Source organism: Esox lucius, chromosome 4 (assembly GCF_011004845.1).
Source record: "Esox lucius isolate fEsoLuc1 chromosome 4, fEsoLuc1.pri, whole genome shotgun sequence".
Taxonomy (NCBI): Eukaryota; Metazoa; Chordata; class Actinopteri; order Esociformes; family Esocidae; genus Esox; species Esox lucius.
Window position 1 is genome coordinate 5,988,353 of NC_047572.1, and position 14,794 is coordinate 6,003,146.

Here is a 14,794-nt window from a genome sequence, read left to right on the forward strand (position 1 = left end):
AGGCGGATCCGCTTAGGAGTCTTCTGCTGTAAAACTGCTCACGCATGATTCCTCGCTACTACCGGTATAAACGCTGCCTAGTTTACAGTAGGCCACTCTTGAGTCAGTTGACTTGGTATTATAGCCGGCAATTAATAAGGCAGTTATTTGTTTTAAATGTGTCAGGTTTGGGGACCACACGATTTCGTCTCTGCTCTTTGCGGATGATGTTTCATGTTGGCCCCTTCAAGCCAGGACCTTCAGCATGCACTTGGACGGTTTGCAGCCGAGTGTGAAGCGGTGGGGATGAAAATCAGTACCTCCAAATCCGAGGCCATGGTCCTCAGTCGGAAAAGGGTGGCTTGCCCACTTCAGGTTGGTGGAGAGTGCGTGCCTCAAGTGGATGAGTTTAAGTATCTAGGGGTCCTGTTCACGAGTGAGGGAAGGATGGAACGGGAGATTGACAGACGGATCGGTGCAGCTTCTGCAGAAATGTGGTCGATGTATCGGTCTGTCGTGTAAGCTGAGCCGTGAGGCGAAGCTCTCGATTTACCGGTCAATCTACGTTCCTACTCTCACCTATGGTCATGAGCTTTGGGTCATGACCGAAAGGACAAGATCCCGGATACAGGCGGCCGAAATGAGCTTTCTCCGCAGGGTGGCTGGGCGATCCCTTAGAGATAGGGTGAGAAGCTCGGTCACCCGGGAGGAGCTCAGAGTAGAGCCGCTGCTCCTCCACATCGAGGGGGGTCAGCTGAGGTGGCTTGGGCATCTATTTCGGATTAATTTAGTCATGTAGCCTATATTATTGTACTGTAATATATCTAGCTAACTACTGTAGGTAGCGCAAGTTTTCTTTTAAGCTATACCTGGCTAACTAGCTACTGCAGCTAGCAAACGGTACTGTACGACTACGCTAAACAAACATCAGTTTAGTTTGTTAAGCCGACATCATTTCTGGAGCACCGTCATCATTTCTGGACAAGGAATCTCAGGTAAGCGTATTTAACTTCTTTACAAAGCAGATAGATAACTATTTGTCATATAGCTAAAATCACTGGTAGTTCCCATCGAATTACAGTACTGTCTAGCAAGCCATCTAACATTAGCTAAAACGTTAGCAAGCTACAGTACAGTACAGTAAGAACTACTTACCAGCTAGGTTGGTACATTTTCAAACATAGATGAATATCGAGTCACCTCAAATGTAAATATTTTTTACTATGAGTTCCACAAGTAATGATTCAACAAGATATTTGACAAAACTGTAAAAATGATTTAAATGAATTAAGAACGAATTGAATCAAATGGTTGACACTCTGTTTTATACTGGTTTTAAACTGGTTTTCATTGTCCATGTCCAGGTGCAGCAACAAGTCCAACGGCAGAGGAAGATGAAGATAGAATTGAAGACCACTCAGAATAATTTCTGACAACAAGGAAGAGTAAAGTGTCCGTCTGCTTGTGTGATTGTATTTTATCAGTGGGATAATATTAATTGTTTGTTTCAATTTATAGTTCATGTTTTCTTATCTTCATCATTTCACAATTTGAGCATTCATATTGGCTTGTGTTCTTATTTTTTTAATTATTTGTAAAATGGCCAGTGTGATAATATTTCTATATTTGATCAGTTGATAGCTGGAACAAAAATATCAATGATTGGAGAAGGATAGAACTCTACTAGTGGAAAAAATAACTGTTTATCATGGCTTTTGCAGTTGAAGACCTTTAATTTCATTGGAGTTAACTATATGATATTTGCTACTTTATCCTTTCTGATGGTTAAGAAGTTCCACACTGTTCTGATATTAATTTCTGTGCTGTTGACCAACTTGGGAGTGTGAGGTGGGTGATAAAATATTTTATATAAGTTATATAAATTATATAAGTGTTCTTGTTTGTCTGTAAATGTATAAACGTTTTTGCTACATATATTTATTTGCCACATGAGCTCTTGTATTTTACAAGATATGTCATGCCCTTCGCTAGGACAAAATGTCTGGACTAATGATCTAACAGCATTGGCATTATTATGTCGGAAGGGGTTGATAAAATAAATCTATATTTATACATAATACCTCACTGTAAAACTAAAGGTCAGTGTAGAAGCCTGCTGAAATGTGTTGTTCACATTTAAGAGTTTGTGGAACAGTTGGAGCAGGTTGGAGAAAACTGTCAAGATAGACATAAATTAACTGTACATTTTCTAGCTGTAGGTATGAATAAAAAAAAATGTGAGAGTGAAAAGGGCAATGAATAGTGAACTGAGGATGGCAGGGATTTGTGATTACCAACCGACAACTTTAGAGATATCATGTTGCCACGACATGATAGCGACCAACTGACAACGTCAATTAGTTAAGTTATAGCGACTAAAAGAAAACTTTCACTTTTCCGGTTGTGATGACGTAACTGACAACGTTGCTGCTACCTAATTTCGGTCGCCAGAATATGTCGTAACAACAGAAAATTGTTAGCTGGGCTGATGCCTCGCATGAGAAACGTCATGCAAAACAATTCGAAATAATTCATAATGACGTTTGAGATATCTTCAGTCTCACTTGCAATTGCTCAATGCTTACGATTATTCATAGGAAGTTAGTAGATTCTAGTAAGCCTATTACTATTAATGGCATGGTGTAGTGGTTAAAGACCGTGCCTCTCAATTTAAAATCTACTGAGAGCAACGACATATATTAATTATTTCTGGTAGATTCCACGATTCTCTCGTCTTTTCACTTGATGAAAAAGTTAGTTATTGATAGTTATTGTATAAATGTAATTCACGAATGAAAGAAAAAGGTGCTTTGTTTTGCCATGAAAGAAAAAAATGTTCTTAAGCCATGAAATGAAATAGCTTTGGCAGACTCGCTAGCAATTGCTCAATTCTTATGACTATTCCAGTAAGTTAGTAGATACCGGTAAAGCTTATTATTGGCTAATACGCTGTTAAAACGCCCAGTGGCAAACGCAATACATAGCCGCTATTTGTGGTGGAGGTAAACTTAGTATGAAACGTTAAGTCAGTTGAACTGTACCAACGTAATTTGCGAATGGCCAATTAACTGTTAAAACGGCCAATGGCATAAGAGGATTTGTTGAGAATAGACATGAGGCTATACTGACACCAGGCAAATGTACAGATCCTTGGTGTAGTGTTTAATCACACAGCCTTCAAATCGAATCTGGAGAGGGCCACACATTCTATCGTGGGCCGGCTGAACTAGGCATGCCTAGTTTCTTGTTTACTAATCAAGAAACCAGGCAAGGGAAACTTTAAAATATTAGCTAAATATTTACACTTGATAGTTTGGGATGAATATCAGAAAACCTGAAAAAGCTATTTCAAACGGGATCTTCAAAATATTTCAAAAAAATCTATGCTTGATAATCTGTGAAAAATCCAAGTTGAGGCTCTTAGACAATGTCATGTAGACTATACTGATGCAATACTGATGACATTTTGAAATATATATATTTCAAGTAAGATACCCACCGCATCATAAAAAACATTTTCTGAGGACTGCACATTTAACCCGGTTCCTAACTACCCCTTTCTCCGGCACATTGATGTAACCTTGCCCGTCACTCCGCGGTCGGCAGACCAAGGACAGTTTTATCCCAACTTGGTAGTAGTCAAATGTGTGAATATGAAATCTTCACCGCGGTCTCACAACCCAGTCATGTAGAGCTTACAAAACTATTGGGAAACGCATGGAGTTCCCACTATCTCAAACATCCTGTGTCTAGACTGTCAATGTTTTTGTGGTACTTGCAATTTGTTACGTGCGTGGAACTGAGGTACAAATACTTCAAAACGCAGCTTTATTTATATAGAGAACCAGACTGAGACCATGGTCTGTTTTACAGCTGAGCCCTGTGTACAGCACAGAGAATACAGAAAGAAATATGTTTTTGAAACCTACAATTTACAAATAACAATTATATCCAACAGCAATATTTTCCTTTAGTACTGCTTTAAATTGTCTTGCAGAAAACCAAGACATCTAGCTTAGCATTTTCCTGAAAATAATTCCAAGAATGAGCAGCATTGTATTGAAAGGCAGTTTCCCCTAGCTTTGACTGAGCCTGAGGAATCTCTAGGACTAACCAGTCTTTGGAGTGTGTCTGATAGCTGCCAACTTTCCAATTTATTTTAGAGGTTAAATATCTGGGACATTTATGCATTATAGCCTTATAGACAAACATTAACCAATGTCAGGTTCTACTGGAAACCAAAGAGACCTAGCCCACTAAAAGGTTCAAAAGACAATAGTGCGTGTTAAAATTGGCACCAGTAATAAATCACACAGCAGCATGATAGACTGCATCAAGAGACTTCAACAGAGACTGAAGCATACATATTACAGTATATCACCATAGTCAAGTACTGACATAAAAGTAGGTTCTACAATGTCAACTCTATGCTGGTAAGACAGGCATGATTTGTTTATATAAAATAAACCAATTTTAAATCTTAGCTTCTTCACTAAGTCAGTAATATGAGTTTTGAAAAAAGGTGTTCATAAAACCAAATCCCAAGGTATTTGTAAGAGGGAACACGTTCTCTAACAGAACCATCCAGGGTACTAATTTTTAGATCATCCAAATGTTGATTTCTTGACTTAGAAAAGTATACTGTATATTTAGTTTAACTTGAATTCAGTTCCAACTTAAAATCAACAAGGGATTTTTGTAGGAATAAAAAATCTGTGCTTGAGCATGGGATGGGCAATAGCATAAAACATTTTCATCTGCATAAAAATTATTTTTACAGTTCCTCACACTATTACAAATATTATTTATATTTAGTGAACACACAGGGATCCTAAATAGGACATTGAGGAACTCCCTTTTGAACAACGAGGACATTTGACTTCATACCATCCATTACAATGCCCTGGGTTCTTATCACTCAGATCATTTTCAAACCAAACCACAGGCATGTGTCACGCGACAGACTATTTTCTCAGTAAATTTGAATGATCAACTGTATCTAAAGCTTTTGACAAGTCATTTTCATCAAGTGCTATGACAATATCATTAACAATCAACGTAGTGGCTGTAATAGTACCGTGGCCAGGTCCGAACCCAGACTGATACACTAAGTACCTAGCAAAATGTTAAAAATTACATCTCGCTGGAGGGGAGTGTTGGTGTGAATGCATTGTTGCTATAATTCAGCAAACGTCCACATTGGGGGAGCACATTCAGGATATCCCCTAACCCTTTCATGGGCGGTTTCCTATACATGTCAAGCATAAACCAAGACAAAAAGTTCCATGGAGATTTTGCATTCGTCTTAGTCCGGGACTAGGCTAAAACTGTGACGTGGAAAGTGTAAGAACCCAAAGTGTTAATTAAATGAAGACCGTTAAATGGGGGCTAATGGGTGGCCAGTTTTGGCTACTGAGAACCATCATAAGCTTAGTACAGGTCTTTCATCAGAACGTCAAATAAGGTTGTAAAAAAGCTATATAGCTTCATTTTCTACAGCCCCCCCAACTAGATGTGTCAGGGTGAACATATTTGCTTTTATTCAAAATTGGCCAGTGAATGACACTTCACAAAGAAATATTTATTTCAATCAAAATATCACATTTGATTTGATAGCTGAAAATTCAGTTCAGCCATCCAGCAAATCTCCCTTTTGTAAAAAGAACAATTAGGTTAAAACAATGTACCAATATATTAAATACTTTAAAATAAAAATAATTAAAAACCTCATGACCAGGGTTTAATCCTTCAACAGCAGGGCACTAATTAAACCTATGTACCTAGGATGGCTTTGCAGACAGATTCATCTTAATGTAGGTAAAACAAAATGTGTCCAGGACTAGGCTTTATTTGTGTCACCAAACCAAAATGGGCTAAAAAGCAAACTATCTAGGTTCTGAAGGGCTTGAACAATGTTTTGTTTCTACCTGGTAGTTTACTGCACTTATCTGGTGTCCCTGGGGTCTGAATCAGTCACTATTAAGGTGAGGATTATGATTTAAAAGCTAAGCAACTTTGTATGCCTACGAATTAAAATTGTAGTTGTCCGGTGCATTTCAATCAGTCCATGATTGTTAGCCCATACTAAAGAACTGAGTTGTGTGTGTTCCTGCTGGACACGTCCTTCCATAACAGCCATTGGTTTTTCAAGTCACCCTTTAGTGGAGCGATGGACAACAGTGCTGTGCCAGAAGGGTTGATGGCCACTACCAGTTTGCTGAGGAGAGTCTGGATCCCCAGTTCCTTGTAGCTGGGCAGGACCTGAGTGACATTACACTGGGGTGTGCAAATCTTCCAGCTTGGCAGTGTGGCCAATGTAAGAGGGAAGCCTCTAGGACCACCAGTTTCATACTTGTTCATCACTGCAAGCGCCAACCGGCCACCAGATAGGGGTCTCTCCCACACCTCAAAGTTGTTCACCTGGGTATCAACAGAGATGGTTAGGGGAGATTTGAAACTGCACTCAAATCCTGTTGCCCATTGTGCATCAGACAGTAACATTGTAATTGTGTTGCGTGATGTAGCATAGCATAGCATCATCTTCCGCTTATCCGGGGCCGGGTCGCGGGGGCAGCAGTCTAAGCAGGGATGCCCAGACTTCCCTCTCCCCAGACACTTCCTCCAGCTCTTCCGGGTGGACACCGAGGCGTTCCCAGGCCAGCCGGGAGACATAGTCCCTCCAGCGTGTCCTAGGTCTTCCCCGGGGTCTCCTCCCGGTGGGACGGGACCGGAACCCCTTCCCAGGAAGGCGTTCCGGAGGCATCCGAAACAGATGCCCAAGCCACCTCAGCTGACCCCTCTCGATGTGGAGGAGCAGCGGCTCTACTCTGAGCTCCTCCCGGGTGACCGAGCTTCTCACCCTATCTCTAAGGGATCGCCCAGCCACCCTGCGGAGAAAGCTCATTTCGGCCGCCTGTATCCGGGATCTTGTCCTTTCGGTCATGACCCAAAGCTCATGACCATAGGTGAGAGTAGGAACGTAGATTGACCGGTAAATCGAGAGCTTCGCCTTGCGGCTCAGCTCTTTCTTCACCACGACAGACCGATACATCGACCGCATTACTGCAGAAGCTGCACCGATCCGTCTGTCAATCTCCCGTTCCATCCTTCCCTCACTCGTGAACAGGACCCCTAGATACTTAAACTCCTCCACTTGAGGCAGGCACTCTCCACCAACCTGAAGTGGGAAAGCCACCCTTTTCCGACTGAGGACCATGGCCTCAGATTTGGAGGTACTGATTTTCATCCCCACCGCTTCACACTCGGCTGCAAACCGTCCAAGTGCATGCTGAAGGTCCTGGCTTGAAGGGGCCAACACGACAACATCATCCGCAAAGAGCAGAGACGAAATCGTGTGGTCCCCAAACCTGACACCCTCCGGTCCATAAAAATTACGAACAGAACCGGTGACAAAGGGCAGCCCTGCCGGAGTCCAACATGCACTGGGAACAAGTCTGACTTACTGCCGGCAATGCGGACCAAGCTCCTGCTTCGGTCGTACAGGGACCTGACAGCCCTTAGCAAAGGACCCAGGACCCCATATTCCCGAAGCACTCTCCACAGGATGCCGCGAGGGACACAGTCGAATGCCTTCTCCAAATCCACAAAACATATGTGGACTGGTTGGGCAAACTCCCATGAACCCTCCATCACCCTGTAGAGGGTATAGAGCTGGTCCAGTGTTCCACGGCCTGGACGAAAACCACACTGTTCCTCCTGAATCCGAGGTTCTACTATTGGCCATATTCTCCTCTCCAGAACCCTGGCATAGACTTTCCCGGGGAGGCTGAGAAGTGTGATCCCCTTATAGTTGGAACACACCCTCCGGTCCCCCTTCTTAAAAAGAGGGACCACCACCCCGGTCTGCCATCCCAGAGGCACTGTCCCCGACTGCCACGCGATGTTGCACAGGCGTGTCAGCCAAGACAGCCCCACAACATCCAGAGACTTGAGGTACTCAGGGCGGATCTCATCCACCCCCGGTGCCTTGCCACCGAGGAGTTTCTTAACCACCTCGGTGACTTCAGCCCGGGTGATGGACGAGTCCACCTCTGAGCCCTCATCCTCTGCTTCCTCAATGGAAGACGTGACGGCGGGATTGAGGAGATCCTCGAAGTACTCCTTCCACCGCCCGACGACATCCCCAGTTGAGGTCAACAGCTGCCCACCTCTACTGTAAACAGCGTTGGTAGGGCACTGTTTCCCTCTCCTGAGGCGCCGGATGGTTTGCCAGAATCTCTTCGAGGCCAGCCGATAGTCCTTCTCCATGGCCTCACCGAACTCGTCCCAGGCCCGAGTTTTTGCCTCCACAACCACCCGGGCTGCAGTCCGCTTGGCCTGTCGGTACCCATCAGCTGCCTCTGGAGTCCCACAAGCCAACCAGGCCTGATAGGACTCCTTCTTCAGCTTGACAGCATCCCTTACTTCCGGTGTCCACCACCGGGTTCGGGGATTGCTGCCTCGACAGGCACCGGAGACCTTACGGCCACAGCTCCGAGCGGCCGCTTCGACAATGGCGGTGGAGAACATGGTCCACTCGGACTCAATATCTCCAGCCTCCCTCGGGATCCAGTCAAAGCTCTGCCGGAGGTGGGAGTTAAAGATCTCTCTGACAGGAGACTCGGCCAGACGTTCCCAGCAGACCCTTACAGTACGCTTGGGCCTGCCGAGTCTGTCCAGCTTCCTCCCCCGCCATCGGATCCAACTCACAACCAGGTGGTGATCAGTTGACAGCTCCGCCCCTCTTTTCACCGGAGTGTCCAAGACATGTGGCCGCAGGTCAGATGAAACGACAACAAAGTCGATCATCGACCTGCGGCCTAGGGTGTCCTGGTGCCACGTGCACTGATGGACACCCTTATGCTTGAACATGGTGTTCGTTATGGACAAACTGTGACTAGCACAGAAGTCCAATAACTGAACACCGCTCAGGTTCAGATCAGGGGGGCCGTTCCTCCCAATCACGCCCCTCCAGGTGTCACTGTCGTTGCCCACTTGGGCGTTGAAGTCCCCCAGAAGAACGATAGAGTCCCCAGTCGGAGCACTTTCCAGCACCCCTCCCAGAGACTCCAAGAAGGTCGGGTACTCTGCACTGCCGTTCGGCCCGTAGGCACAAACAACAGTGAGAGACCTATCCCCGACCCGTAGGCGCAGGGAAACGACCCTCTCGTTCACCGGGGTAAACTCCAACACATGGCGGCAGAGCTGGGGAGCTATAAGCAAACCCACACCAGCCCGCCGCCTCTCACCATGGGCAACTCCAGAGTGGTGAAGAGTCCATCCTCTCTCAAGGAGTGTGGTTCCAGAGCCCAAGCCGTGCGTAGAGGTGATCCCGACTACCTCTAGTCGGAACCTCTCAACCTCACGCACCATCTCAGGCTCCTTCCCCGCCAGCGAGGTGACATTCCACGTCCCTAGAGCTAGTTTCCGTGTCCGGGGATCGGGTTGTCTAGGCCCCCGCCTTCGACTGCCGCCCGATCCTCTCTGCACCGGCCCCTTATGGTCCCTCCTGTGGGTGGTGAGCCCACGGGAGGGCGGCCCCATGTCGCTCGTTCGGGCTGGGCCCGGCCGGGCCCCATGGGGAAAGGCCCGGCCACCAGGCGCTCGCGAACGAGCCCCAACCCCGGGCCTGGCTCCAGGGTGGGGCCCCCGCTGCGCCATGCCGGGCGACGTCACAGAACACACGATTTCTTTCTTCATTAAGGGGTTTTTGAACCGCTCTTAGTCTGACCCGTCGCCTAGGACCTGTTTGCCTTGGGAGACCCTACCAGGGGCATATAGCCCCAGACAACATAGCTCCTAGGGTCACTCGGGTACTCAAACCCCTCCACCACGTTAAGGTGGCAGTTCAAGGAGAGGATGTGTTGCGTGATGTATTCTGTGTAAAATTCCACAAGAGCACTCTTTCAGGGAGTGAAGGGGAGTAAATGAAGCACTAGGCAAAAAAACTAAAAACACACATGAATTACATAAATATAAAGAGTTTAGATAAAAAAACATATCTGCAATATTATATAGCTTTGACATCATGAAAAACTATTTTCAGAGCAGAAAATTCATTTTCTAAGTACACACCCTATCTTTCTCTGAAAATGTATGGCACATCTACAGCAACACCCCAGGGCATCTATTCAGATTGAAGAGGCATGCACTTTCCGAGGAGAATCTTGCAGGATGGTATATTTCTACTTAAAATTATTATTATTTTAATTAGCAAGTTACTTACAATATGTACATTTTGTGTTATGCTTTAAACCTTTGTTGATGTTTTTTTCCCACATTTGAAACTGTATCAGACAGATTTTTCTAAAATGTATTGTATTACATGTAATTTCGGTTATCTTGATTTTATTCAGACTTTATTTTTCCTTGTTGTTTTTCCTGGTAACAGGGACTTTTCCACACAATCATAGAAGAAATTTAACTGTAAAGTGGTTGAAATGCAGACAACTTTTACATTGCAAAAGCGTGAACAAAAGAATGATGAGCAAATAAAAGAATTGTGAGCTGGGCGTAGCCAAAGCTGGGCACAGCCATGGCGAAGCATTATGAGATTCTCCAATAATTTCCCTCCTGGATTCTTATCTCTGGTATCAAAAGGTCTGGTTATGACTCTCCCAAGCCTCCCAATATAACATTTGTTAAATTTATGGAGCACCCTGCTAAATAGTTTTGCATATGTCCAGTTGATGTAAGTTAATACCAATATAATATCCTCAAAGAGCACAAGAAAAAGAAATAATTAGGTCAACTGGTTATTTTAGCATGTTGAATGCATGCTATTACAAATATGGATTTTGGATGGGTATTTTATAGTCGGGCTACATATTTTTTTTTACTTGTAACCTGAACAGGTACATTTCAACACATTCACTGCAACAACCTGGGAACAATTAGGCTTAACAGTCTCGCTCAGGGACAAAACTGAATAGTCCCATTAGAACCAGCAACCTTTTTCTATTCTATGTTAAGCATAGATATGAAAAATCACGAGTGACCTCAAAGATATACTACCTTGGCAGTGCGATAGCCCTGTTTGCCCAGCGGGTCCTGACTGATGGCGATGATGTGTCTATTCTGCAGCAGCTCCTTGGACCGGGGACAAATATCCCTCAGGTCATTGGACATCAGTAGAGGGGAGGCCATAATGGCCCACAAGGCCATTTGGGACTCTTGTTGGGCGTGGCTCAGGCCAAAGTTCCCAATTACCAGCTGAATGAAAAAGGAACCAATGTCAGATGTTTTCAGACACTGATTAGAACATTCGGCCACCTGTTTAGAAGGTTCCCTTAAAAATTCTCCATACAAAATGGCCTTTGATATTAATTGAAAACTGAACTAATTAACCCCAAGCCCTGTTCCGTGGCCCTGGTTAGGAGTGGAACAGCCACAGTACCATGTCAGGGTCATTCCAGCCCCCAGGCCCAGCCACAGGGACGATGACATTTTGATGGTCGGCTGTCCATTCCAGGATGGTCTTGACACTGGCCCAGGAGTCTTCCACATCCATAGAGTTGCGCCAGTGGTTACAGGCCTTTCGTATGGCAGAGTAGTCTGGCTGTAAGCACATTATTGGAATTTACAATTGACATTGTCCTATTGGGACATAACTAATCCAAACTTTTCTTTTACATTACGTAACCTATTAAATGAATCATGAATGTGTCATAACAGTAAATCAATTCAGTGTCTGGTGTATTTAGCCATTTCATTAGCTAAAGATAAAAAGGAATGTTCTTTGTTACCTGATGGTACGGCCACTCATACAGTGGCCACTCACAGGAGTACACAATACTCCTACCAGTTTTATTCAGCGCGATCGACATGTTTGTGTAACCTGGACAAAACAAACAGCATAGACAGCAGTGTTACATAGTTCACACCGTTACCACATAATTTGAAACCTAATTTCATTGGATTTAATTAATCAACTATTTTTGCTTGTGTATCAAGATCTTACTGCACCTTCTCCCAGTAAATTCCACTTCATGTAGCACCCATCAAATTTGAGCAGATCCACACCCCAATCAGCAAAGGTCTGAGCATCAATATCGTAGTATCCTAGACTTCCAGGGAAGCCTCCACATGTTTTTGTTCCCAGGTCAGCATAGATCCCTAACTTTAGACCTTTAGAATGAACCTGAATAAACAATCACAAATATAAATCTTACAACATTTATGATTTGGAATAAGTATCTCATATAGGCTACATCACTGAAGAAAGGTGAAAACTGAATTACACTGGGACAAAGAATTTGATCAGGGGTGGGCAATCTGCAATCTAATAAAAGCTCAGTTCTAAATTAAACAACTTAAAACATTTTGTCAGAAATGCTGTCTAACTATTTGGGAAAAAAAACAACTATTTTAAATGACATGATGAAACCATTCCAAAAGGCAGATTTATGTATACTGAATAAGAATATAAATGTAACCTGAATGAAATGTTTGAAAACACTGGTGCTTTAGGTACCATGGTAACAACAACAGCCCTGTTATTTTACCCTTAGTTATGTGGCACATTCTTTGAAAGGTGTTTTAAAGAATAAACTACTTATGTTTACAGTCAAATTGCCTCATTGGGTAGGCTTTCACTTGTGGAAGGACATAATATAATGCTTTTGTGTGAAAGTAAAAATAAGTAAATTGCTAAGTGTGTGTGGATAACAAAATGGCCAAAAAAAGTATAGCTTGTTATTGCTTTCCTTTCGAATACTTCGCTACTACGAGTTCCAATGAAACCTGCACTGCTGTAGGAGACTCACGTAGTCGGCCAGTTTCTTAATGCCGCTGGGAAACCTCTTGGAGTCTGCCTGCAGACGTCCTTGGGCATCACGCTGGTGACTAGGCCAACAGTCATCTATGCAGACATACTCGTAACCAGCCTCTTTCCAGCCCTCTGTCACCATTATATTTGCCATCTGCATGTAGAGGTTCTCACTAGCAGCATACAGAAGGGGAACAGATGGTGGAAGATAATAGCCAGTGCATAGTCATAAACTTTTCCCAAATGTGTCAATTAAGTAATAGTTAATGTGTCGGGCCATTTATGCCTGTCCGCAGTTAAATGTAATATTTTGCTGATGTATCATTGACATGCATGCAATCCATCTGTGCTCGTAATGCTCTGCTAGACTGATAGAGATACACAGCAATTCGATTGCAACTTAAGATTTAAAAGAGCTATTATCTCAAACTTTAGTTGCAGAAAGTTAGGTAGACTGACAATAAAGTTAATTATATCTAAACACATAAAAGCTTGGCAAAATACAGTTACTGTCAACATGTGACTCTATGAACTGTACTATGGACTGTAATGACCATCAGGGGATTTGAAATGTTCCTGACTAAAAAATAAAGTTGTTAAAAATCACACACCTCTCTTTGTTGACGCAAATTTCGATTTAATCAACTTTTCTGTCAGTCTAACTAGCGTTCCGCAAGATCGAAGTAACTTACATGACTGTCCAGGACGGTACGAGAGTTTGATATGGAGGAAGTTGAGATCACGCGACGGTGATTGTCTTCGCCACAATTAATTGACTACATTTGAGTGTGCAAACATATCATACCTGATACAATTGTTGGGGTCCGTGTCACAGTCGATATTGCACATGAATCTCTCCCAGTGAAGCCAACCCATAGTGGGCTTGAGCGCGAGACCATTGTCCAGGGATCGAACTGGACTGATAAAAACACAGAAACTAAATAGCACCAAAACAGCCGCTCCCATTTTCGTTGCTTTTAGTTAGTTTATTTTGTAGATACAAAATCAATGTAATAATTTACAGTTTTTTGTCACAAAAAATAAACAGAACCGCACAACAAGTACATAGCACCATCAGTATTTGCTGTGTCAGATTAGCCACATTAAAAAAAACACTTCCGGGTTACGAAAATAAAGGAGGCCAAATACATATTGCCTCATAGGTCAAAAAATATTGAATGTTCCAGAGAGAAAGCAATGTAGGAAATGTTCAGGAGAGTGCTAAAGTCAAACCTGTCTAATCATGGGGAATGGTGTGCTACATCTACCAACACAATATTTTCCATACACTCTTAACCCCCAATGCAAAGCATTATAATAGACTGTAAATGTACATATTGCCCCATACAGAAAAAAATATTCTATACGCCGCAGTGAATGTATTCTAGGAAATGTTCAGGAGACTGTATAGAGTGATTATATGCACACAAAAAATCAAGGGGCTTTATGTATTTGCAATTGTTGCTGCCATTTTATTTGACCCATACCATTAGCCACACTGTAACTCAATGGATATGACTATTCAATTGCATTTCATATCCATTGAGTTACATTGTGGCCAATGGTATGGGTGAAGTAAAATACATTTACTGTGGCGTATAGAATAGTTTTGCTCTATGATGCAATTTGTATCCCGTGTACAGTATATTATAATGTGTTTCAATGGGGGAGGAGGTGGAAAGTATAGTGTTGCTGGATTTAGCACAAAGAGCCCATATATAACTAATGAACACCAGCAAATGAAAAAAAACTAATTTTTTAAATATGAAATGTTTATAAGAACAGTTTACTATTTCACAATAGTTTACTATTTCTCATTTCTCAATGTGCTCCACCTTAGAATAATATTTATCCTTTGTGATGAATACAGGATTTTACTTTAGTTTATTTTTTTAATATGTAAATATTACTTTTATTATCTATATCTTTACAATATACACTCACTAAAGCGACAAAATTAATTTATTTAATATTAGTAATATCGCGTTTTACCACAGACTTTTATTTCGAAGGCAAAATCCGAAAACCGGAAGTCTTTATGTTGCTACG

At 42.9% G+C, this 14,794-nt stretch overlaps 1 protein-coding gene across 2 annotated transcripts; it reads right to left on the reverse strand.

Moving 5' to 3' along the window:
• Positions 1–5,539: 5,539 nt before the first annotated feature.
• On the reverse strand, positions 5,540–13,858 carry gla (galactosidase, alpha). Of its 2 annotated transcripts, none has more exons than XM_010896772.4 (7): positions 13,551–13,858; positions 12,744–12,918; positions 11,944–12,118; positions 11,724–11,815; positions 11,375–11,536; positions 10,993–11,190; positions 5,540–6,399 (listed from the first exon to the last, which is right to left on the reverse strand). In XM_010896772.4, the coding sequence occupies exons 1-7, from the start codon at positions 13,709–13,711 to the stop codon at positions 6,064–6,066; spliced, it is 1,299 nt and encodes a 432-aa protein (XP_010895074.2). In that variant the 5' UTR covers positions 13,712–13,858; the 3' UTR covers positions 5,540–6,063. The 2 variants fall into 2 exon arrangements, with proteins under 2 accessions (XP_010895074.2, XP_034147809.1); XM_034291918.1 differs by lacking the exon at positions 13,551–13,858 and adding an exon at positions 13,438–13,522.
• Between the last annotated feature and the right edge of the window lie 936 nt (positions 13,859–14,794).